We start from the raw sequence: 21,276 nt of genomic DNA, 5'->3' as shown, positions 1-21,276 counted from the left end.
CCTTCACAGCAGCCTAATGAGGCTGCGCAGCGGGATCAGGCGAGCTCGGCGTGGCTCCCTGGAGGCCTGCGGGGGGTTAAATGCTAAACAGGCAAAACGGCCCTCGGAGCTTTTCCGCCTTTTGATCTCGCACCTTTTTCAATGGAGAACAGCTGCAATCAGTTCAAACGTTGGAATCAAAAGTGCTTTCGCAGCCAACTGGGTGGAGTACAATTCAACATTTATTCTTGTTTTAACCGTACAACAGGACTTGCGTCTCACAAAATGGACTCCAATGGAAAGCACATAAAAAAATAAAAAAAACATTTCAATCAAGTGTAGAAAAGCAAAAACAGGGAAAAGACAATATTTACACAAACGTGTGGTCAAATTGAAGCATCATTATTCAGTGTCGGGCGACCTTCCCCCTCATGCATTTTTCACGCCGCCGCATTAATACGCGTCGTTATCGGAACCGGCGCGGCACAATACGATAATATTGCACGAGCCCAGAATTCATAATTTATGGGGCGGAAAACATGACGCGTGTCACATGGTGGTGGTGTGTGTGGGGGGGGTCTCTTTCTTTGTTTACATCTGCATTGTTCTTGAACAAGTATTTCTTTCTTTATGCACACACAAATATCAAAAGTGCCATCAAAGCGAATGCGAGTGAAAACAAGATGAAATGGTATCAGTAGCAATTGATGCAGGTTTGCTAGGAGAAAAAAAAAAAAAAAAAAAAAACGCTGCTAGCACAGACGCCAGTAGTTGGGCGGGTGTTTATCTAAAAATAAAAATAAAAAATGCGAGAACGGCAAAATGGTTCATTTCAATGCCGGCATGTGGTGGTGATAACGGAGATGAACCACCAAATGGAGCTTTTTGGCTCCAGCACTGGACTGCAGAACAATTCTTTTGTTTATTCTGCTCCGTTTGGTCACAGACTTGGCTGCCTTTGAGATTTATTATGTCTGCAAGCTTGATAAACCGCAGCAATAATCTGCAAACTCCAAAGAAAAAATGTCATGTGCTTCAACAAGAGTCGCCGGTAAGAAGAAGAGTGGAGGCTTTATATATACATCACCAGCTTGCAAGGGGTCTTGGGAGCTTCTGCAGCGGGACCCCCAGCAGAGGCTGAAGTGGTTCAAATTCAGAGCGACGAGACACCCACCCGGCCATGAGGACGCCAGTCTTTCCCTCTCTCAAACCGATGGCAGTGTTTGCTGCCCTCTAGAGGCAAGAACGAGCCAGCGCAGGCACAGGAAAGGCGAACGAGAGGGAGAACCGAGAAAACCTGGTTGTCGGTGGAGGTAGAGAAAAGAGGGCGGGGCCGAGCCGAGGGTCAGGGGTCAGTGCTACTCGTCGCAGCCCAGGAGCTCCATGCGCAGGGTGATGCTCTCGTGCCACTCCCACGGCAAGACGCGCACAAAGCGGGCGAAGATGGGCGGCTCAAACAGGTTCTTTTTGTGCACGTTGTTGTCGCTGTTGCCGGCAAAGATCTGAACAAATTGAGTGGAGCGGGGAATAAAATCTAGATCAGTGGCCAGAATGGTAAAAGCAGAAAAATCTCAGTTTACACCACCAAACAAAAAAATTGATAAATAAAATTTGTGCCGCACTCCTCGTAAATCTTGGAGACACTTTGTATTCACACATGTACTTAATCAAAACGCCATGGTTTAGCTGTTGAACGGGAATGATTAAATATATACTGCCCCCTAGTGGAAGAACACTTGCACACATCATACTCCCGCCCAAGATTTGATTTTGTATGTTTCTTTATAGACCAGCGACGCAAAAAAAAATAATCGTATTGTAGCAAACTTAACGACTTTGGACTGACCTTGTCACTGTTGGTGGTCTCGTCCTGCACGATGCTCCAGAACTGGCCGTCGTCGCTGTGAGCCACTTTGAAAGCAGAGACGAACTGGACCGTGCCGAAGTCTTTGGCTCCCTGCGTGATGATTCCGGTCAGCTTTTTGGGAGATTGCAGGTCCACCTGAGCACACAAAAAAATTGCTTTTGAAAAGGTCCCGGAGCAATTTTCTATTTGACTCGGGTCGGGGGGGCCTCTGGTCCTACCTGCAGCCACTCGGATTTGCTGTTGGTGGCGGCGGTCCAGGCGTTGGTCTTGCCCTGTTTGTCCAGCCGGGCGTAGTGCGGGTGCCAGGTGAAGGGTTCGATGCCCCACGTGCGGAAAGCGCTGGACGCCGTGATCTGCTGGTCCGACACCAGCCGGGACTTCATGCCCATGGGCTCTGAGCAACCTGAAGCGTTGGAGTACACTGAAATTGAGGCTGAAGAGTGGAGCCATAGAGAGAAAGAGGAAAAAAAAAAACTTGATGGGCAGGGGGGGCAGGCCGGCGGGTGATGTTAAACAGCAGCAAAAACAGATGATGCAGAGATTGAGAAGAGCAAATGTGAGGCCTCCAGCGTGCAGGCCAATCATGGATGCACATGCCAAGGCACATTTCACATGAGGAGAACCTCGTGCAAAAAAAAAAAAAAAAAAAAAAAAAAAGGCTGCAGAGAAGCATGCAGAATGTCTTCTGAGACAAATCTGTAAGCCATCAGCCAGTTCTGATTGCCGAGTTTGGATTAGTGAGGCGGAGAGTAGTGGGACTGATGGCATAGTGATGTCATGTCCAGCGTGCGTGTGTGTGCTTACCGTTGAGCTCACAGCCCACTAGCTCCAAGCGCAGCGTGCAAGCCTTGCGACACACCACCGGGATGATGCGGATGTACTGAGAGATGATGGGCGGGTCAAACACGTTGGTCTTGGTGCCGTCGTTGTCGACGTTTGCAGAAAATATCTACGCCAAAGGACAAATGTCAGCACCCGCTTGCGCCACGTGGGCAGCTCTGGCACCGTCCCCCTTACTTGGTCCTTGGTCTGGTCCTGGGTCCTGTACAGGGTGTACGTCTTGCCGTCCAGGCTGGACGCCACTTTGAAAGTCTTGATGTACTCGGCGCTTCCGACGCGACTGGCGCCCTGCGTCACCAAGCCGGTGATGCGCATCTTCCTCTGCAGGTTCACCTGAAATGGCGCATGTTCCACTTTGGAGATCACTCGCAGATAGTTTAGGTCAATTCGGGCGTCTGACCTCCAGCCACGGGTGCCTGTCGTGGGTGGCGGGGCTCCAGGCGTTCACCAGGCCTTTGTTATTGAGGCGCGCCAGCTCGGGGCCCCAACGCTGCAGGCCCAGGAAGGTGTAGCGGACGGACGAGGCGGAGATCTGCGACTCGCCCACGCCGCCGCCCTCCATGCCCAGCAGAGAAATACAACCTGTGGCACAAAGTGGGAGGAGCCAAACATCAGTGATCTCTCGTGATCACTTCAAGGCAACTTTGTGGAGCGTTGGACTTACGCAGCTGGCAGTGTTTGCCCACGTAAGGGGACGGGCAGCGGCATTTGAAATCCCCGTCCAAGTCCCGGCAGCTTCCTCCGTTCTGGCACGGCTGCCCGGCGCAGTCGTTCACGTCTGCCGAGGGAAGACAAAGCACATCGGCGTCAAGATGTGAACCATCAAATGTTGGAGGAGGTTAGTAGATGCCATGCTGACGTGACTGCGGCTGTGCTAGAAAGGAAGGAGTACGGGTGAATTTTGTATTAACAAGACAGAAGATTAAAAAGACTGAAGACTCGGGTGGAAAATGTGGGATTCACACCCTGTGGACAAAACAATCCCGTGGGACTCTGCAGAGCGCACACCTGCACTTTCTCTTGTCGCCACTGGACGGCGCCAATGCACTTAAATGTGCTTTCACCAGAACGTGCCAGCTCGCAGCAGTCAGAAGTTCCAGTGTGACTAAAAAGGGGCTTTCAAACATGCATGCTGACAACCTCAAAGTTGGGATGACAGAGTTTTTTTTTTGTCGCCCACGCACAGCGTTGCATTTGTCCCGCACGAACAGCTGTGTCGGGATCTTGCTAACCACGTGGCGTTCCCTCGTCCAAAACAGAGGGGAAAAAAAGCCCAGGCACATTCTGTGCATTCAGAGAGACAGTAGACGAACAATAAAAGTGATGTCATAACAAATTCCGCATGTTCTGCCATTTTGAACAGTAGCGCCACCTGCTGTCGACTAAAATTGACGTTACAGTGCCCGATCACGCAGCTAGCAAAAGTCACAGCTCAGCTTTTTTTTTTCTGGGTCTGGTCACGTGCAATCCACGCCCAAGTCGTCATATATTCTTCCGAGCGTAAATCAAAAGTGTGATTTGACGCTCGCAAGTGCGCCCTTATTTCTTGGTCCCGTTTTTGTTTTCCCATACTGCAAAGTGACGGCTGCCTATGAGGACCATATGGAACCACCCACGGCTGGTTCTTCCTCCCCCAAACAACAGAATAGGAAAATTATAAATCTCCAATCAAAATGCCCACTGTTGCTATGGTAAAGCAACCCGCAGGGGGTGGTGGGAAAGAACAGAAAAGAAAAAGCAAAGCACGCTTATTGAAAGACATCTTGAAGGTTTCCAGATGTGAAGGGTCTGCACCGTTCATCAAGTCTGTACAGTTGTGGCTTTAAAAAGAGATTTGAAGAATCACGCCAGGAGGCAAAACGGCGTCTCGCAAACATGACGGCTGCCACAGGGGAGGCGATTCTTTTTTCAGTCAAGAAACGGAAACTTTTGAACCTTCTTGGATCCAAGACTGATTTCCATCAAGGCTTTTCCCTCATTTGGCAGCCACATCAGACACGCAGCCATGAAGGCGAGTGTGACATTGCGGAGAGGGCACACTTAAATGGCCGTTCCGCCTCCACGTTCAATTTTCTTCCGCCCGGCAACAGAAGAGCCGCTGACGCGGTGAGCGCTTAAGCGTCCCTCTCTACTTCCCGTTGGCTCGAGCTCATCCGCATATTAATGGCACTCTTTTGGCTTTTTGTGTAACGGTTGCTTTCCAAATAATGGCAGTTTTTCCCGCTCTTTTCAGATGCCCCTCCCCCTCCGTGACCAATTCTGAGGTGAAATTCTATCTGTCTGTCTATCTATCTGTCTGTCTATCTATCTATCTATCTATCTATCTATCTATCTATCTACTACTGGAAATGCAACATGCAATGGTGAGTGGCTCAAGATACCAAAGACTGGTGAGGAAAGGAACGGCAACACACACACACACACACACACACACGTCCTCATCAGGTTTCTTGCTACTGTTACCTGTTCTTGAGCTTAAATCTGCCGCAAAGATACCTATAAAAAAAAAAACGAGAAGGCAAACATGATCAAACGCAGTGCGAGTGCCATTTGTGTTCCTTGGCCGTTTGGCGCCCCCACAGCAGGATTGAGCCCCGGTGCAAGCAATTAGCGCGGTGTGCTAACTCACTGTTTTGACAGTGGACGCCGTCAAATCCCGGCTGGCACTTGCACACGTACTCGCTGAAGACGTCGCCGCGGCGGGATTGGCCCGTCGCCGCGCAGATGCCGTCGTTCTTGCACGGGTTGGGCTTGCAAGGACCTGCCGCAAGACAACACAGGAGTTTGATAATGGCCGCCATTGCTACAAATAATAACAATAACTTTCATCAGGGTGGCAAAGAAGTGGACATTTTCCAGAAAGTTCCTGATGACTTGCCAAAGGAGAATTTGGGAAATTCCAAAAATATGCACACAAAAAAAAAGTTAAAAACGCTTTGTTGGAAAAATGTGTACATATATGTTATCATGCGTTCTCTTTTATTATGCTTTACTGCAATATTACTATATTACCGTGATGTTTTACTACAATGGTACGCCGAGTACGTGCTTGCTGGCTTGCCTTGTTGTTCTTATGTTTTACCACAGGAGAGGCGAGAGGTTACAACTGGGTCAGATGGATGCAGCTGCGAAGAAACCATACACCTTGCCTCGTACTTTCAATGAAGCGTCTAGCAAACATCGAGAGGCGATGAGTGGTTGTCACAACAACCACGCGCTCTCAATGGAGCGTTAAGCAAGCTTCTGGTTTCCTGCCTAAGTGGTTGCTGAACTCTTGATACCTCATCCCGTTCCCATATAAGTATATCACCTTGCGTTTTTTATGTTTACAAAGCAAAGCCCACACGCTCCCCTCCCTCAGGGGCCTTTGTTTCGTTTTGTGGGTAGGGCGACCCCAAATAAAAGGAGCAAGGGGGCAGACAGATCTTTAGAGTAGTGAGATGGTTGTAAAATATCTGTACTGCCCTCCTTGCGCAAGTTAAGACTCAATATTCCGTCTCACTTGTGGTTTGTTCGCTGATACTTTTCTCTTAACTGCTATTCAGTCAGAACTAAAAATTTGCATCACAAATTCACTTGAAGTTATAAAATGATGACAAGCAACGCTTTATACAAATTTGTGTTTTTTTGTGGCTCACCTGTCTCGATCTGGTTGCACGTTTCTCCAGTGAAGCCGTCAGGGCAGATGCAAATGAACGGAGCGCCTGCCTTTGTCACGCAGGTGCCGCCATTAGAGCAAACATTCACCTTACAGAGCTCGCCTGGAAAAAGAGGGAAGGAGGCGATCAAGTCGAGCCGCCTTCCTACTGCCACAAGAGGGCGCAATATGTTGCGGTCAGAGCGAGTTTGCTAACTAAAACAAGAGAGGAAGAAAGAAGGGCTTCACAAATCTGCTCGAGTGCTGTATAATAATATAGTAAAATGATAAAAATGATATACGGCTGCAATTCAGACTTGATGGCTAGGGCAGGCTGAGATATCTGACAGCTCTCCACAACGAGCAGCACGCTAGTGGTGGAAACTCGACAATGACGACAACAAGCAGAACTAAGAATTTTCTTTTTCCCCTTGAATTTCATTTCAGCATTCCACTCCATATAGAGGAAGTACGTATATGAAGAGCAGAAAGGCCAAGTTAACAATTACAATTGGACCTCAAGTGTAAAATTGCCGGTTTGGAGCTTGGGTGCCAGCAAAACATACTAAAAAATGAGCCACGGCCTTGTTTGCGCAACAACTTTTGCCGCCTCACCTCTGAGAAAACAGACCTGCATTTATTTTTAGAAACCCCAAATAAAGTCTTAGAGACGTGTCATTGTCGGGCCAATTGTGGAAGCTCGTCACTTTTGTCTGAGGGCTTGACTCCTCGCAAACTAATCTAATGACCGTAATTAGAAGTGCTAAAGGCCGCCCACTATTTTAATCTTAGGCGTCAAATCGAGTGGGCAGATTTAATTGTAAGCCGTTTAGGCGGCCGACAAGCCAGACTTCGCGGAATCAAATGTGCGCTTCTAACTTTTTGTGTTTATTGGCGCCGAAAGCTGTTTCAAATCTGTCAGGAGTCTCGAGCAAGTGGCCTTGCTGTTCATTTATCATGAGTGCAGAACGAACCTCCCTTCCTCCCTTTCCTTCTTCAGGAAATGGATCAACAAAATACTCTAATAAACGCCTTACGGAGATTAGAAACACATCAGCGGCCATGAGACGGAGGTCAAACCACCGAAGCCTCCCGGAAAAAAAAATCCCAGTTATGACGCCAGCCAACGTTGGGATAAGCATGTCAAAGTAAACAAGATGGAGCAGATAGCAGAAGGTATTTCTCCTCCCGTCTTGTCCTTGAACACAACATAAAGCATTGTGTCAACCTCGCGGTTTGCCGCCTCATCTTTGACCTTCGGAGGCTTTTCGTTAGCATCATTGCTAGCTTCGAAAGTGCTCACTTACAGGCGCAATAACAACAAATGTGCCAGCTAAAAATGTTTAAGCCCCACCCACTAATGTTGAATTGAGGCATCTCTTCTGGTTTGTTGCTGTTTTTAAGAAAATGATTCAGGCAATTATGTGGTTAGGCTAATGACTTGTAAATAAATCTTTGCTTGGGGCTACACCTTCTACAAGAACACATCATCTGCAAAAATGACTTCCTGTTTCCAACCATTTGATCTGGTTAGCAAACACTCATTTTCTTGTTCGCCGCCCTGGTGGACAAAAAAAAAATCTTGAAATGTCATCAGCGTTACGGTCATTATATTGTGGTTGGAACAAGCTCTCCAAGATTGGAATCACAGTGACAGATTGGGAAGTCGTGAGCGCTTGCGCTTGGCACAACAATTCATTCCCACAGGGCAGCGGGCCGCAATCGCTCGCTAGTTCCTGGTGAGTCACCGTCTACGCCTCGCTCTGACACGCTCATATGATTTCGCAAAACTTCATCCCAAATTGCAGCAGTCAGTCTCGGGGCATTAATTTAGCACGGTGACGATATGTGGTAAACAAACCAAAACAATTTTAAAAATGAAATATAACTAAATAATAAAATTAAATAAATAAATTATTTTAAAAAATGTGGAAAATTTGCAGATGTTTATCTATTTATGTTAAGGGATTTGGCAAAAGAAATTGTGCAATGTTGGTCCAACTTTTCTGCCTAAATGGAAAGAACACAGGGAAGCCTTAAATTGGACAGCCGTGGCGGAAGCCCAAGTGGAATAAGAGGAAGCGACGGCGAGCCTCAAGTAACCCCACCACGTCTATTAGCAGATGCAGGTGAGCTTTGCGTAATCTCCAAATGCTGCTCCAGAGCTGCACAGCCATCTGCTGCAGCGCTACACAAAAAAAAAAAACAGGGGGGGGGCAGCTGCTAAAAATACACACAAGCATCATCAACAAAACAAGCTCACTGAACGCAACCAAGCATCAATCTTGCTATTTGGTGAGATAGCAGAATGTAAAATATTCAACATGGCAGATTGGAAAATGGGTTGCCAGAGCCTCAAATGAGATCATTCTCCATATTCCAATGAAAGATTAACGAAGGAAGCTATTTTGAATTTCAGTGTGCTGGTGGGGAGATCTTGGTGAAGACGTCAGCAATGACAAAAGATTAAATCCGCTTCACACAATCTTTCATTTCTATCCAGTCAACCCCGAAAATCAACTTGTTGTCGACTTGGACGCCATCACCAATCCGATCAGAAGATGGAACTGGCACCCAACAACGACTATATTTAGTCTCAGTTACCTCAATTGCCTGTTGAGGGCCAAGAAGGACCTGGCAAGAACATCGCTCACCTCGTCACTTGGTAAAGTTCAGCTCGCGGCGCTTATGACTCACATTTGCAGCCGGCAGAGGCCACAATAACGACGTTGGACACACTCCAGAAAATGTGGGAGCTTCATTGACACGTCTGCGTTGGCTGGAGCATGTCAAGTGACTCAGCGGCGAGGTCAGCCAATGGAGGCCGCACCTTCGCGCCTGGTCGCCATGCGCCGTGAGGGACAAACATGTTTGGATTGGCCTTCTCAAAAGTCGCCGCAAAGCGCTGGGTTCCGTTTCCCTACAGGAAATAACTTGCAGGTCATTCATTTAGGGCTTTACTTCGAGACATGCTCAGCAATTAAATTAAATTAAATTAAATTTCAACCACTATGACCACTTTTACCACTACAACACGACTCCCAAGTATACAAAGAAGAAGAAGAAAACGGCATGATATTAAATGTTAAGATCACATCAGATTAGAAAATACACACAAATAATGACACAGTTGACGTTCAGAAAGCTCACTGAGCTCAAGTCTCACGAGATTTGGGTGAACACAAACGATCTGCGAAAATATTTAATGTAAACAAATCCTGAGTCCAACGACACAACATGATCCAACAAATAGCTATTCAAATTAGTCCAAAAGTTGAATTGAACACTGGCGTGCATCCGTTTTCCTTACTTCGTGACAACAGTTGCTGTGCGTGTGTGAAAAAGAGAGGAGGGAAAAAAGGATGCCGGGGAGGAAAAGAACCGAGCTGTTTCTATTCTATCGGCCTACATGTGTTTGATGCATTCAAAAGCAAACAAAAGGCAAACGCCAGTGGCATGACGTTCACGCTGGACAAGTACAATGGCTAATCATGTGACTCAGAAGGGGTCACAACTATGTGCGACCACTGCCTCTGGGTTGACATTCTGACAACACATATACAGAAACGGGTGCCCATTGTCTGATTTTAAAAAGAAGACTCGGTAACTGATTTTTTTTTTTTTTGGTCACGTAAATCTCGCATTCCCACTAGACGCTCAATTGACCGTATTTTAGATTTCTGCACCAGAGTAGAATTGGGCCAAAAGTGGCATTAAACTGCTTCCGTCTCAGCATCCTTTAAGTAAGACAAAAGGGCGAGCACGAAACAAAAAGTATTTTAACCAGTCGTTGGGGGTTTAAACTGTCTGCAATAAAAATAAAAAAAAGGAGGGGGGGATACTTACCGTTCACCCCAGGCAAGAGTCGAGCGGTGAAAAGTTGCAGCAAGACGAAGCAAAGCGCCCGCTCCTTCATTTCTGCTCCAAATTCAGCCTGCTACAAAATGCTCGGTGGTAGTTTGTTTGTTTACGTGAGTACTAGAGTACTAAAAGACAGACGACAGTTTGTTTCCGCTCTTGTTGGTGCACATAAAGCTCGCGCCTGAGAAACCACAGGCAGCCGCCTTATATAGAGAAGGGGCACGTGCGCGTCGGCGCTCAGCCAATCATGAGCAAGCCTTTACATGGTAGCCACGCCCCCCCAACGGCTCTTCACTGTTGACGGGAAATATGACTTGACGCACTCTACTGTTAGTGTCACGTGTATAATTCATTTCAAACAGAAGGAGCGAGATATGGTAATCGATTCGTGAAGCTGTAATATAAAATCAATGGTATGTAATTCATTTACCCGCCGTAAAATGTTTAAAGAATTCAAACACAAACGCTGACAACCACATCTTCATGAGCAGAGACTTATGAATTGACTGCGTTGTGAGCCAAATAAATAAAATGAAATGCATAATGACATGCATTATAACTTGTGACTAGGCTTCATTGAGATAGTTTGAGGTCACGAAAAGATTTCTTGGTTCGCTGCATCCGTGTCATTGTTTAAAAGAGGATCGATGAGTGGCCTGATCATGTTTACATGCAACTGTGAGACCTGGGATCTCCACAGTGGTCGACAACGACCTTAAGCACATGGCCATGAAGAACCTTGATTGTGTCTTACTTAATCATTTCTCGTAGACACAGCAGCAAATGCTTTAGCATTGCATGATTTTGCGATTCTTTGCGGTTTTGCGCCTCCTCTTCTGTGGTTCACCTGAGGACACACAGTATGTTTTCCAACACCAGCGGGAGTGTGAACGTTATCTGCACGCATGATTTTGTAGCCTAGTAACAAGCCCAAGACCGCACTTTGAAGCATCCATCCCGGCCGGTCCAACGAGCACAAGAAAAAAAAGACGATGCTTCTGTTTCACATTCTGATTTCTTGCATTTTTCCTCACAGGTTGTCTGGAATTAGAACAGCAAGGCAGTCGAGAAGAAGATACACTGGAAGTGGCAAAAAAAGAAAAAGAAAAAAGAATTCTATCAGTTAACACAAAATCATAAAAAAAGAAAGTGACTAGTAATAGTGAACAATTCTCTTAAATTATTGTATGAGTTAAAAATGACAGGTAATATTTCAATGAGATGTCATTTGGAGTGTGTACCTAATCAAGAGTTAGGGGAGTGTTTATCGAGTAAGAATAAAATGTTATTAAAAATAGTACAGAACACAATTAGCTAAGGTGGAATCACAATTTCAAAAATAGCAATACAATATTTAAATCTAAATCTATTGGAAAATATTGACGCCATCATAATACAGCTGTAAAGCAGGAGTCTGGCTCCCCCAAGCGGTGGCATGACTTACAACAATTCCGAGACACGACGCAAAGACCATCACGTCTTTCTTTCATTCCATACATGCTAAATTTGTTTCCGGAATACTTGTTTAGTCTTTGTAACAAATAAAAAAGATCATGAATGAGATATTTATGACTGTCTGTGTTGCATTCAAGCGCAACAGAAAAGTCTGGAAAGTTTTGAAAGCGAGTCAAACTTTTTTGCGTCGATAATAGGATGATCGTATGAATGAAAAAGAATAAGCGTGATTCATCCTGGGTGGGGTGAACGCGTCAACGTTCGAGATATTTGGCCGTTTCGCTGGGTTCATGGGCGGGGTAAACCCCGAGCTTGGATCCCCCCCCCTTTTTGCGTGGGCATGAACGCATCCGGAGCTGCTCACTCGCTCGGGCTGGGCTGTAAACACAAGCGGCAAGTGAGGGAGGAACCGAACCGAACTGAATCCGGGCTCATGAAAGCCACTCCGGGGTCGTCAACGTCCTTTGAAATGCTCTTTCTTCGCTCAAGGCAAGTGTTGTGTTACGTGTGTGTGACGTTGGTCCGAGTGACGGGATAAAGAAGACGAAGAAGTCGAGACCGAAGCACTTCTAATGTAATCGAAGTGGCCGCTGAGCAAGCAACAAGTCTGCTGGAGCGCCAGCAACAGGTACGATGGATGCACTGTACTTTCGTTTTTGTTTTATGCGTGTAATCAAACATCGTAATTTCAGCCAAAGTCCAGAAACAACAAAGCTCGTCTTTTCTGGCTTCAGTTCCTATTTATGATGTCACTGATCATGAGTTGTTCAACGGACCACAACAATCAGTTCCCGAAAGGCAATGGGACATAAAGGGAAGCCTCCAGTTAGTTTGGTTGACTTCCAAGTTGTTTTCTCGCAAACAGCAGGAAATGATGCCAATGAGTCAAACTGTCTTGACTTCAATTTTCCGTCTTCTGAATTTGACACCGCATAGTGTGATCTCAAATTTGAACGATTATAAATATAAACAAACTTCAACCAATCAAGCTGCTAAAAAGGTTTTTATACATCCCTAGCCCTAAAAACTTGAATGACTTGTAAATATGTAATATTTGTCTTATTTTTGATAACCCCAACCCAAAACAACCTTATTTGACTTTACTGTTTGTGACATTTCTGCCACGAGGCTCTCATTGTGCACAGTCTGGAGACTTTAACAGGATCAACTCAAAAGTCATGTGGGCGGCTGATTTAATAGAGGGGGGGAAAAATCCCTCGGCTCCAGCGCTAGACAAGAGAAGTTATTTGTTTGAGCAACGGAATATTTATGGGCCATTCCATTTGTTTTGTTTTATTACAACGGGAACAATATTGAGGTGCTCGTCAAGGTCGGAACAAGAGCAAAATCGTTTTTTTCTCGGCAAATAGGTTGAAAGTTTGTGAATCGGCTTCCTCCATTTTGGGTCCTGGCTCCCTTCTTCTCTGGTGGAGTCTTGGTTTGTAACGCAATGTCTGCCATGTAGGGGTCAACACTGTTACTACAACTTAAAAGTGCTTTGGTTCTGTTTTAATGGCGCTGACACGGACTGGGAGAAAATGGCAAAGAACCCAAAATTTCCCACCTCTGGCATGTCGTCCCCAGCAACTACAATGGTCTCACTGGCGGACAGCGGAGGAGACGGCGGAGGCATCCCGGCCCTGGGCTCGGAGCTGCCGGCCATGTTTGACGGCGTGAAGATGGCGGCGGTGGCCACTGTCCTCTACGTCCTCATGCGCTGCCTCAACCTCAAGAGTCCGCCGTCGCCGCCGGAAGTCAGCCACCAGGACACGCCGCTCACCCGCTACCTCCTCAAGTGCTGCCCCCTGTTGACCAAAGAGTGAGTGGAAAACTTTTTCAGTTTTTTTATGCAGGTTGGTTCCCTCGGAGAGTGACTTTTTTTTTTTTTCTGTCATGTTGGGAAAAAAAATATTGATACAATTATGCTGGTGCGTGCGATTCAAAGTTGTTTTTGAATCATCTAGCTATGACACTTCCGTACATTGCTAAAAGGAAGGCAATTTTTTTATCTCAAATTTGATCTTTTTTTTTTTATCTCAAATTTGATCTGAAATGGCACCAGAATTCCGTCACATATCAACCCGGCAAATCACTTGAGGGGTTTTTGCCTAATCCAAAGCAGTAAACAAACGCTGCTAAACTGGTTGGGCAGCACAAATTCCTTAGCGCCGCACGCGCCTCCCCTACCACAAAACCTAACCCGGACCCGTTCTGTTACTTTTCCGTCATTTCGCTGACGGAAATCCAACTGGAACGATTGAGCAACATCGTACCGCATAAAGTCACAGTTTGTTCTTGGCTCCATATCTATTTGTGAATGTGAGGGCCCCAAAATGCTGAGTCAGCACCAGGTCGGCCCTTTCAGATGTGTTCTGTAATCCGACGCCGGCGGGCGCTCCTCCGCAGATACATTCCGCCCCTGCTGTGGGGGAAGAGCGGCCACATCCAGACGGCTCTCTACGGCAAGGTGGGCCGTGTGAGCACCCCTACGCCCCGCGGGGTCCGCAAGCTCCTCCCCATGCACGACGGGGCCACGGCCAGTTTCGACCTCTTTGAGGCGCTGGTCCGACACTGCACGGGAGGTCAGATTGGTGAAAATAACAAGGAGTCTTTTGAAATGACAAACAATAATCCTAAAACTTCTCAGATGACATCACCATGGTCATCTGCCCCGGCTTCGGCAACCACAGCGAGCAGAACTACATTCGCACCTTTGTGGATCACTCCCAGCGGCGGGGCTACCGCTGCGCCGTCCTCAACCACTTGGGGGCCTTGCCCGACATGGAGCTGACGGCGCCGCGAATGTTCACCTACGGTAAGGACAGCCCGAATCGCCAACTGCGGAGAAATGATCTCAGCAAAGTCCTCTAGCTTAATGCTAAGACGCAGTTCAAATCATCATAGACAGGCTAACAGAACTAGCATCAAACGGTTAGCGATACAAACTGCACTTTGCACGGCCAGGTTGCACGTGGGAGTTTGCGGCCATGGTGAGCTACGTGAAGCAAGCGCTGCCCGGGACGCTGCTGGTGGTGGTGGGCTTCAGTCTGGGCGGCAACATCGTGTGCAAGTTCCTGGGCGAGAACCCGGCCAATCAGGAGCGAGTGCTGTGCTGCGTCAGCGTCTGTCAGGCTTACAGCGCCCTCAGGTACTTATTGGTTCATATTTGACATTATTTAGGTCGCAAATAAATTATTAATTAATTTTTTTGGTGTGTTTCATCAGAGCACAGGAAACGTTCCTGCAGTGGGACCAATGCCGACGGCTGTACAACTTCGTTCTGGCCGAAAGGCTGAAGAAGCTGATCTTGTCGCACAGGTGGGGGATGGACGAGCTAGCGCATCCTCCGCTTTACGGTCGCGACCCGTAAACATCTTTTTGCGTATGTCGCCGTGGCGCAGGGAAAGCTTGCTGGGCGTGACATCCAGCAACATCAGCGACGGCGACCTGACCCGACTGTGCGCCGCCACGTCTCTCGCGCAGATCGACGACAGCATCATGAGGTGCAAAACGCAAGCAATTTAAGAATTTCACATTTTTTTGCAATTTGTGACTCAAGATGTGTTGTTGTAATCCGTGCAGGAAGTTCCACGGGTACAACTCCTTGGATGAGTACTACAAGCAGGAGAGCTGCGTGCGCTACCTGCACAAGGTGAGCGGTGGCGGCGGCAGCGCAATTGCCGAGAACTTTTACTCACACCGGGAAACTCTCGCGCAGGTCACGGTGCCGCTTCTCCTAATGAACTCGTTCGACGACCCGCTGGTGCATCGCTCCCTCCTCGCCATCCCGCGCACACTCTCAGGTTAGTGTTGAATTTGGAATACAGCAACAACGCTACATAAGCGTGCCAGATTGTTTCTGTCACACTATCATGTTGATTTCTTTTTTTTTTTTTGCCTTGTGAGCTGTCATTGGGGCGATAATAACAACAGCGGTATGCGGAAAAAGAAAAAAAAATGGGGACGATCATAAAGCATTTGTGTTACTTGTTCTTCACAAACTGGCCTCATGCGGTTTTGTCATTTGGAGGAGTCGCTATGTCGTCTCGTGTGTCGTGAAACCTAAAACCCAACGTGTACAGACTTGAGTGACGTCAGTCTGCTCGCATGCGGCTGACCCAATTAGATATGCAGCGGACTTTCTCTTTTTCTGCTTAACAATACTTTTTGGAACAGAACAGGAGGAACCCGCTGCATGAGAAATATTACCTTCAAAAGTAATTTAGCAAAATATAGTTTCAACAGAAAATAAAAAAATTCAAAGTTGAATCTTAGTTTTTCTGTATATTTTAAATATAACAGGAAGGTGACACATTCTACGCTTGATCCAAATTATTTAGTTATTATTATTTAAAAATTATTTATTGTAACGATAAATGAGCAGTTACATTCTTATTTTTTTTAATCCTGACAGAGAAGATGCCCAACGTTATCTTCGCTCTCACGCAACACGGCGGCCACCTGGGCTTCTTTGAAGGGGCCGTGCTGTTCCCTCAACCCCTCACGTGGATGGACAAGGTCATTGTGGAGTTTGCCGACGCTATCTGCCATTGGGAGAGAGGTCGGCTTCCCCAAAGCGCCGCAAGCCAGCCCAATTTGAGCCAGGAGTACACGGAGAGAGATTCGGCATTATTTCAGTCCGAAGGATTATAGTTAGACCGAGGTCTGAAATATTTGTTCGTCTTTCTTTGGACTGCAAGACCTCAGGTCATCCCACTGAACTGTTGCTATGTCTAATTGTATGGGAGGACGTGAGAGTATTTTAACTATGTCCTTACGTTGAAGCGTGTGACTATGATGTTGACAGATTTAACGGCGTTTTCTCAAAAATTACAACAATCCCGTTAAGTGGTTTTGCACTGCTTTTGAATACCCCTAAAACTGGATTGGGGATAACGGGATTTATTGCAGGACAAATTTTTGACTATGCACTTTAGACTCTCGGCGCAACTATTTTGCATTTTTCAATTGTTAATGAATTTATTAAAGAAACTATTTGACCTAATGGGAGCACTTTTTTCTTCATTGACTCACTTCCTTTACATATTATTCATGCATAATCACTTAGCTTTACTCATAAACAAAAGTAATGACCTCTTTCTGAAACATGTCTTAAATATATCACCCATAATAATGACACTTACCTCATTCAAAAACTCCAACCATCAGCTAGCATGCTAGCTACACAGCTAGCTTGGTAACATCGCAGAGCTACGGACAATAAATAAATCTGTAAATCACAACGTTTCATCTTAATAAAACTCAAACGAATGTGTTTGGACTTGTCGACAATTTACCTTGAGTCTGGCGACACGAGTACAGGCCTAAAGAGAAGTAATCCGGAACTTCGGAATTGCAGAACTGGAAGAAAAACGCGCACGGAATGAACGTGACAAAACACAGAAACGCCACAAGGGGGCACTGCAGCACCACAATAACATCTACAAGGCTTTCATTTGTATGTTGTCCCTGTCTTCGGCTGCCTCGCACATTCTATTTAAAAAACAAACAGCATAACATTAAAAACGTTTAACGTCGCTTAGGCTATTTCAGAAAAAATACTTATAGCTGAATTTCTGATAATTTACATCGATGGAGTGGGAAAACACTCAACGCCTATAAAATCCAAACTATTGGGACGATCATTTTGGTTGAAGTGGACATGACGTTGACATATATTTTGGTGACAATTGGCACAATTTTTTAGTTCTACGTGATGTTAAACCGTTTTTCCCCAGCTGATCGTCTGTCCATATGCCCTGACATTGACAGCTGGGTGACGAGTCCATTGTTTTTAATCCAAATATTTAAAAAAAGGAAAAAAAAGCCTCCAAATTCACGTGTATATACACTTTATTGTACAATCAATTGACAGTGTTGGTACAACAGGTAGCACAATGGGTAACATTTCAATGGAGAACATTAGGCACAAAGAGGACAAGGACTGATGGGGGACAGACTGTTTTTAAAATAATTTGTTTGGAGGCTCACCGGGGTCCCAATAAAGCCCAACAAGTAACAAGGACCTTCCCAATCTGCAGTTGAGTAGTATAACACAGACTTCCAAGATATAAATCATGAATGGTACTTTGACTCAATAGCGCCCTCTGCAGCATTTGGGGAGGAAAGACCTGACCTGACACCATTTTGTCCCAATCGACACAAAATTGAGTTGATTGGATGCACAACAAATACTCAAGGACTCATGACCCAAATTGAAAAGTCGGCCATTTTGGTTTGAAACAAGCATTTTGTGGGCTTTATCTGGACCCCCCCAAAAACAACAACACAAAGGCGACATTAGCATCTCAGCATTCATTGGCATGTAAACGAGGCTCTGGCTTTTAGTCAAACAACTTGGCCGCCGTGGCTTTGCCGTCGTACTTGGCCGCTTTCCCGTCAAACTCGGCGGGGAGGATGTCGGCGTCAAACTCCTTGTAGTAGTTTTCCAGCTCATCTCCGTGCACAAACACCTGAGAGAGGAGAAGGCAAGCGGACAGTTGGCACTGCACCGGGCGTGGGCGGTGTTTCGGACGTTACCCTCTCCAGTAGCTTGCTCTTCATGAGGGGCTTGACCACGTTGTAGGTGGTGGTGAAGTACCACGGCTGGTGGATGAAGTGCACGGCTTTGAAACGAGCTGGGAACGAGTCCTGGAAGGACAAGTGTGGACATTGTCAAAAGTGTCCAGTTCTTTTGGATTTTTGAATGTGAAGAAATAGCTCCTGTAAATATGTATAGTGTGAAGGTATTCTACCTGCAACATGTCCACCATCTTCTTGAGCTCGGTGGGCTTGATGCCCGACGCCTGCTGCATGGTGAAGCCTTTAAAGTTCTCGATGATGCAGAAGCCGTTGATCTGGGTCTCCTCGTTCTCCAGAAGCTTCTCCAGGATCACGCAGTAGGCCCGCAGGATCTGCGCGAAAAAAAAAAAAAGTGTCTCCATGGTCAGGAGAAGGCTCGGCAGGGTCAGAACGTACCTCGTCGAAGGTGATCTCCTCGTAGTCCCAGTTCTCGATGTTGAAAAGCAGAACCACGCGGCCGTACTTGTCTCGGCTCTGGAGGATGCCCGGGTAGCCCGCCTCGATGGTACTGCGTACCGCCTCGGGCGTCAGGTTCTCAAACAGCTCGGGGTACTCCTTCCTGAAGCGCACGTAACCTTGAAGAGGAAGTCCCGGTTAATGTAATCTGGTCAAGTGATAAAAAAAGATCTAAAGGATGCAGGATGGTGACCCTTGAGGAGCTGCGCAGATGCGGACGTACCCTTCATGAGCTCAAAGGATCTGGGAACGTCGTATTTCCTGGCCCGGATGAAGCGAACCAGCAGGCTGTCGGGCTTCTCCCCAAAAGTGTCCTGCACGCCCTTGGCTAGCTCGTCTCCCGCGTCGGCCTTCTCCTTGATCATCCCCCGCAACTCCTTGACCGCAGACACGCGCTTGTCGTCCGTCTCTTGCAACTCGTCTTTGGCCTGCGTGGTTGTTGTTGCGTGACAATGTGACATTCCTTCTTTTTAAGTTGGCCTCAACAGGAGCACGATACCTACCTTCTGCCGGGTGTGGTCCGGCACACTGGGGCAAGGTCCAAAGACCGGCCCGTGGTCCTTGACGGTGAGGCGCTCCAGCTTGGCCCGGAGAGCCTGCTCCTCCTCGGACACCATGCGGTAAGTTCCACTCTGAAGATGGAAAGGGGAGCTTCGTGTTGTAAGTATTTTTTAAGTTCATGAAAGAAATTCTCTCACTGTGCTTATGTGTTTTTTTTAAATAAACCTAATCCGCATGAAGGCAAGCGTTAATCAGCGTTGCAGTAATCTGCCTCACGAGGGCCCACAAATGCAGCGTGATGCCGATTAATGGCTGCAACCTAACAATGAGCTTAGTTTTTTTTTTTTTTTGCCAGGTTTGCGCGTACTCACAACAACAGCCATGTCCGCTGAGCGTCACACTTTGGATCGTCAGTCTGAAAAAACACGCATGACAAAACCAATTAAGTAAAGTGCCTCATGTTTGAAGTATTTAACAAGACGTTTATACAATGTGTCATCGAGGCGGGTTCATCATTTTATATTGAAATGAATTACATCTTAATGTAGTAAATTTGTGTTTAACGTAAACAATTGAATGGAATGAATCTAGCTTAATGCCACTGCTGCCCTGCCCTGATGATGATTTTGAGGTATGATGCTAAATTTAGCTCTTGCATTATTTATCTGGCAGATTTGAGGTCAACTCTTATATAAGCAGCACGATTTGGATTCTGCAAAATCGAGCCGGGGAACAATAGCAATAGAAACAATAACACAATAGCAAAAAAAGAAAATACAATCATAAACTACCCCCAAGATTAAAATGGGTGAGAAAAAAAATTGCACTTGTTTTTTTCTACAATATTTTAAAGAAGACATTTATGGACTCAGTTCATGGAAGTATTTAATGAAAAATAAAATAAATAGAATATAATCGAAATAGAATAAAATGTAGCTTTTATCTACTTATTTTTTGTATTACATTTAGTTCAAAACATCAAATCAAAATGCTCACTTCTGAATTAAAAAGAAAAGCATCACATTCAAAAAGGGTGCTCTCTTCTGCCATCTAGAGGGTGAGCATGTAATTGCTCTGCCTGTCACCTCACGTCGCTGCCATAGATAGATGAACAGCGATCCATTATTTGTGGCAAGTCATTTTGCTGAGCAAACAAATAGAATATTCAACAAGTGAGGAAATGTAAATCATATTTAGTATAAAAATCCAAATCCCACAAGATGAGGAGGAGGCCTACCTGTTTCGAGGCGAAAGTGAAGCGTCAGGCGTCCGTGTGCAGGACGGGGGCAACGAGCTGTGACTTTTGTAGCGTGGGGATTAGTGGCGTCACTGCAGATTACAGCACGACACGTTTTTTTTCTTCCCCCATCCAGCCTGCACAGTGGTGGAGCGTGATGTAATGTTGGGGATAGTCTTGGAGTGGTCGAGGGAGGGATGTTTGGGATTTGATTGCATTCCTCCAAGACTTGCGTAAAGTGCCCTTTGTGACTCTGAGCTTCTACAACGTGTTCTGGGCTGCTGAACGTTTCATAAGGCAAGACTCAAAGTGGCTTTGAATTTTCATGAAAGTGAAGACTTGTCTTACCGATTGGGACGAGAAACCCATTCGAAGGTATCGGTACTCGCAGAGGATGCCGATACCAGCCACAGATACTCTGTCATCAAGAAAGTCCTATTTGTGAAAGAAGACATTCAATAATTTTGGTAATGTTATACTTGTGTTTTAATGAACCCCTTTGAAAGGAATTTTCAGGTGGATAAAAAAAAAATTTTTATAGTTATTTTTGCTTTGGAATGAGTCTGACTGCATCCTCTCTCTCCCTCCTTTGCTCACGGTACCGCACATGTTTCACCCCCCCCCCCCCGAGGGATGGCGAGCTATAATCTGCTAAATCTGCTCAAGAAAAAAAAAAGCGATTTGAGGAACAAAGTTATGCGGATTGGCCCAACAATGCGGCCACTGTGCTTTGGCTTCATCATCCCGCGTCAGAGCCTCCACACACGGGCTTCATATATGCTCAGAGGTCACATATTACGAGGTATATTTAACAATCGCACCGCATTCTCATAGAGCTGGATAGCAAAAGTCTACACACCC

At 46.2% G+C, this 21,276-nt stretch overlaps 3 protein-coding genes across 9 annotated transcripts; 1 reads left to right on the top strand and 2 right to left on the bottom strand.

Annotated features, from left to right (window-relative positions):
- Positions 1 to 199: 199 nt before the first annotated feature.
- mfge8b (milk fat globule EGF and factor V/VIII domain containing b) lies at positions 200 to 10,367 on the bottom strand. Of its 6 annotated transcripts, none has more exons than XM_037254865.1 (11): positions 10,170 to 10,367; positions 6,325 to 6,447; positions 5,316 to 5,447; positions 5,150 to 5,182; positions 3,351 to 3,464; positions 3,087 to 3,268; positions 2,864 to 3,019; positions 2,651 to 2,795; positions 2,065 to 2,279; positions 1,826 to 1,981; positions 200 to 1,481 (listed from the first exon to the last, which is right to left on the bottom strand). In XM_037254865.1, exons 1-11 carry the CDS (start codon positions 10,237 to 10,239, stop codon positions 1,338 to 1,340), a joined length of 1,470 nt encoding a protein of 489 aa, XP_037110760.1. In that variant the 5' UTR covers positions 10,240 to 10,367; the 3' UTR covers positions 200 to 1,337. The 6 variants fall into 6 exon arrangements, with proteins under 6 accessions (XP_037110760.1, XP_037110762.1, XP_037110763.1 ...); XM_037254867.1 differs by having other exon boundaries at positions 2,065 to 2,267; XM_037254868.1 differs by having other exon boundaries at positions 2,065 to 2,249.
- Positions 10,368 to 11,973: 1,606 nt separating this feature from the next.
- Positions 11,974 to 16,644, top strand: LOC119124712 (monoacylglycerol lipase ABHD2-like). Its single transcript, XM_037254927.1, has 10 exons — positions 11,974 to 12,267; positions 13,224 to 13,458; positions 14,046 to 14,221; positions 14,287 to 14,454; positions 14,604 to 14,787; positions 14,865 to 14,957; positions 15,041 to 15,142; positions 15,222 to 15,291; positions 15,358 to 15,442; positions 16,054 to 16,644. The coding sequence occupies exons 2-10, from the start codon at positions 13,232 to 13,234 to the stop codon at positions 16,290 to 16,292; spliced, it is 1,344 nt and encodes a 447-aa protein (XP_037110822.1). The 5' UTR covers positions 11,974 to 12,267; positions 13,224 to 13,231; the 3' UTR covers positions 16,293 to 16,644.
- An 830-nt stretch (positions 16,645 to 17,474) lies between these two features.
- Positions 17,475 to 20,954, bottom strand: rlbp1b (retinaldehyde binding protein 1b). 2 transcript variants are annotated; one of them, XM_037255035.1, is made up of 9 exons: positions 20,764 to 20,954; positions 20,416 to 20,507; positions 19,550 to 19,593; positions 19,181 to 19,309; positions 18,901 to 19,105; positions 18,618 to 18,796; positions 18,395 to 18,553; positions 18,180 to 18,290; positions 17,475 to 18,112 (listed from the first exon to the last, which is right to left on the bottom strand). In XM_037255035.1, the coding sequence occupies exons 3-9, from the start codon at positions 19,559 to 19,561 to the stop codon at positions 17,984 to 17,986; spliced, it is 924 nt and encodes a 307-aa protein (XP_037110930.1). In that variant the 5' UTR covers positions 19,562 to 19,593; positions 20,416 to 20,507; positions 20,764 to 20,954; the 3' UTR covers positions 17,475 to 17,983. The 2 variants fall into 2 exon arrangements, with proteins under 2 accessions (XP_037110930.1, XP_037110929.1); XM_037255034.1 differs by having other exon boundaries at positions 20,416 to 20,954.
- Positions 20,955 to 21,276: the final 322 nt, after the last annotated feature.

The sequence above is a fragment of the Syngnathus acus genome, chromosome 6, assembly GCF_901709675.1.
Source record: "Syngnathus acus chromosome 6, fSynAcu1.2, whole genome shotgun sequence".
NCBI classification, from domain to species: Eukaryota; Metazoa; Chordata; class Actinopteri; order Syngnathiformes; family Syngnathidae; genus Syngnathus; species Syngnathus acus.
The sequence above is the reverse complement of the archived record's forward strand: the minus strand, read 5'-3'. Positions and strand labels throughout refer to the sequence as shown.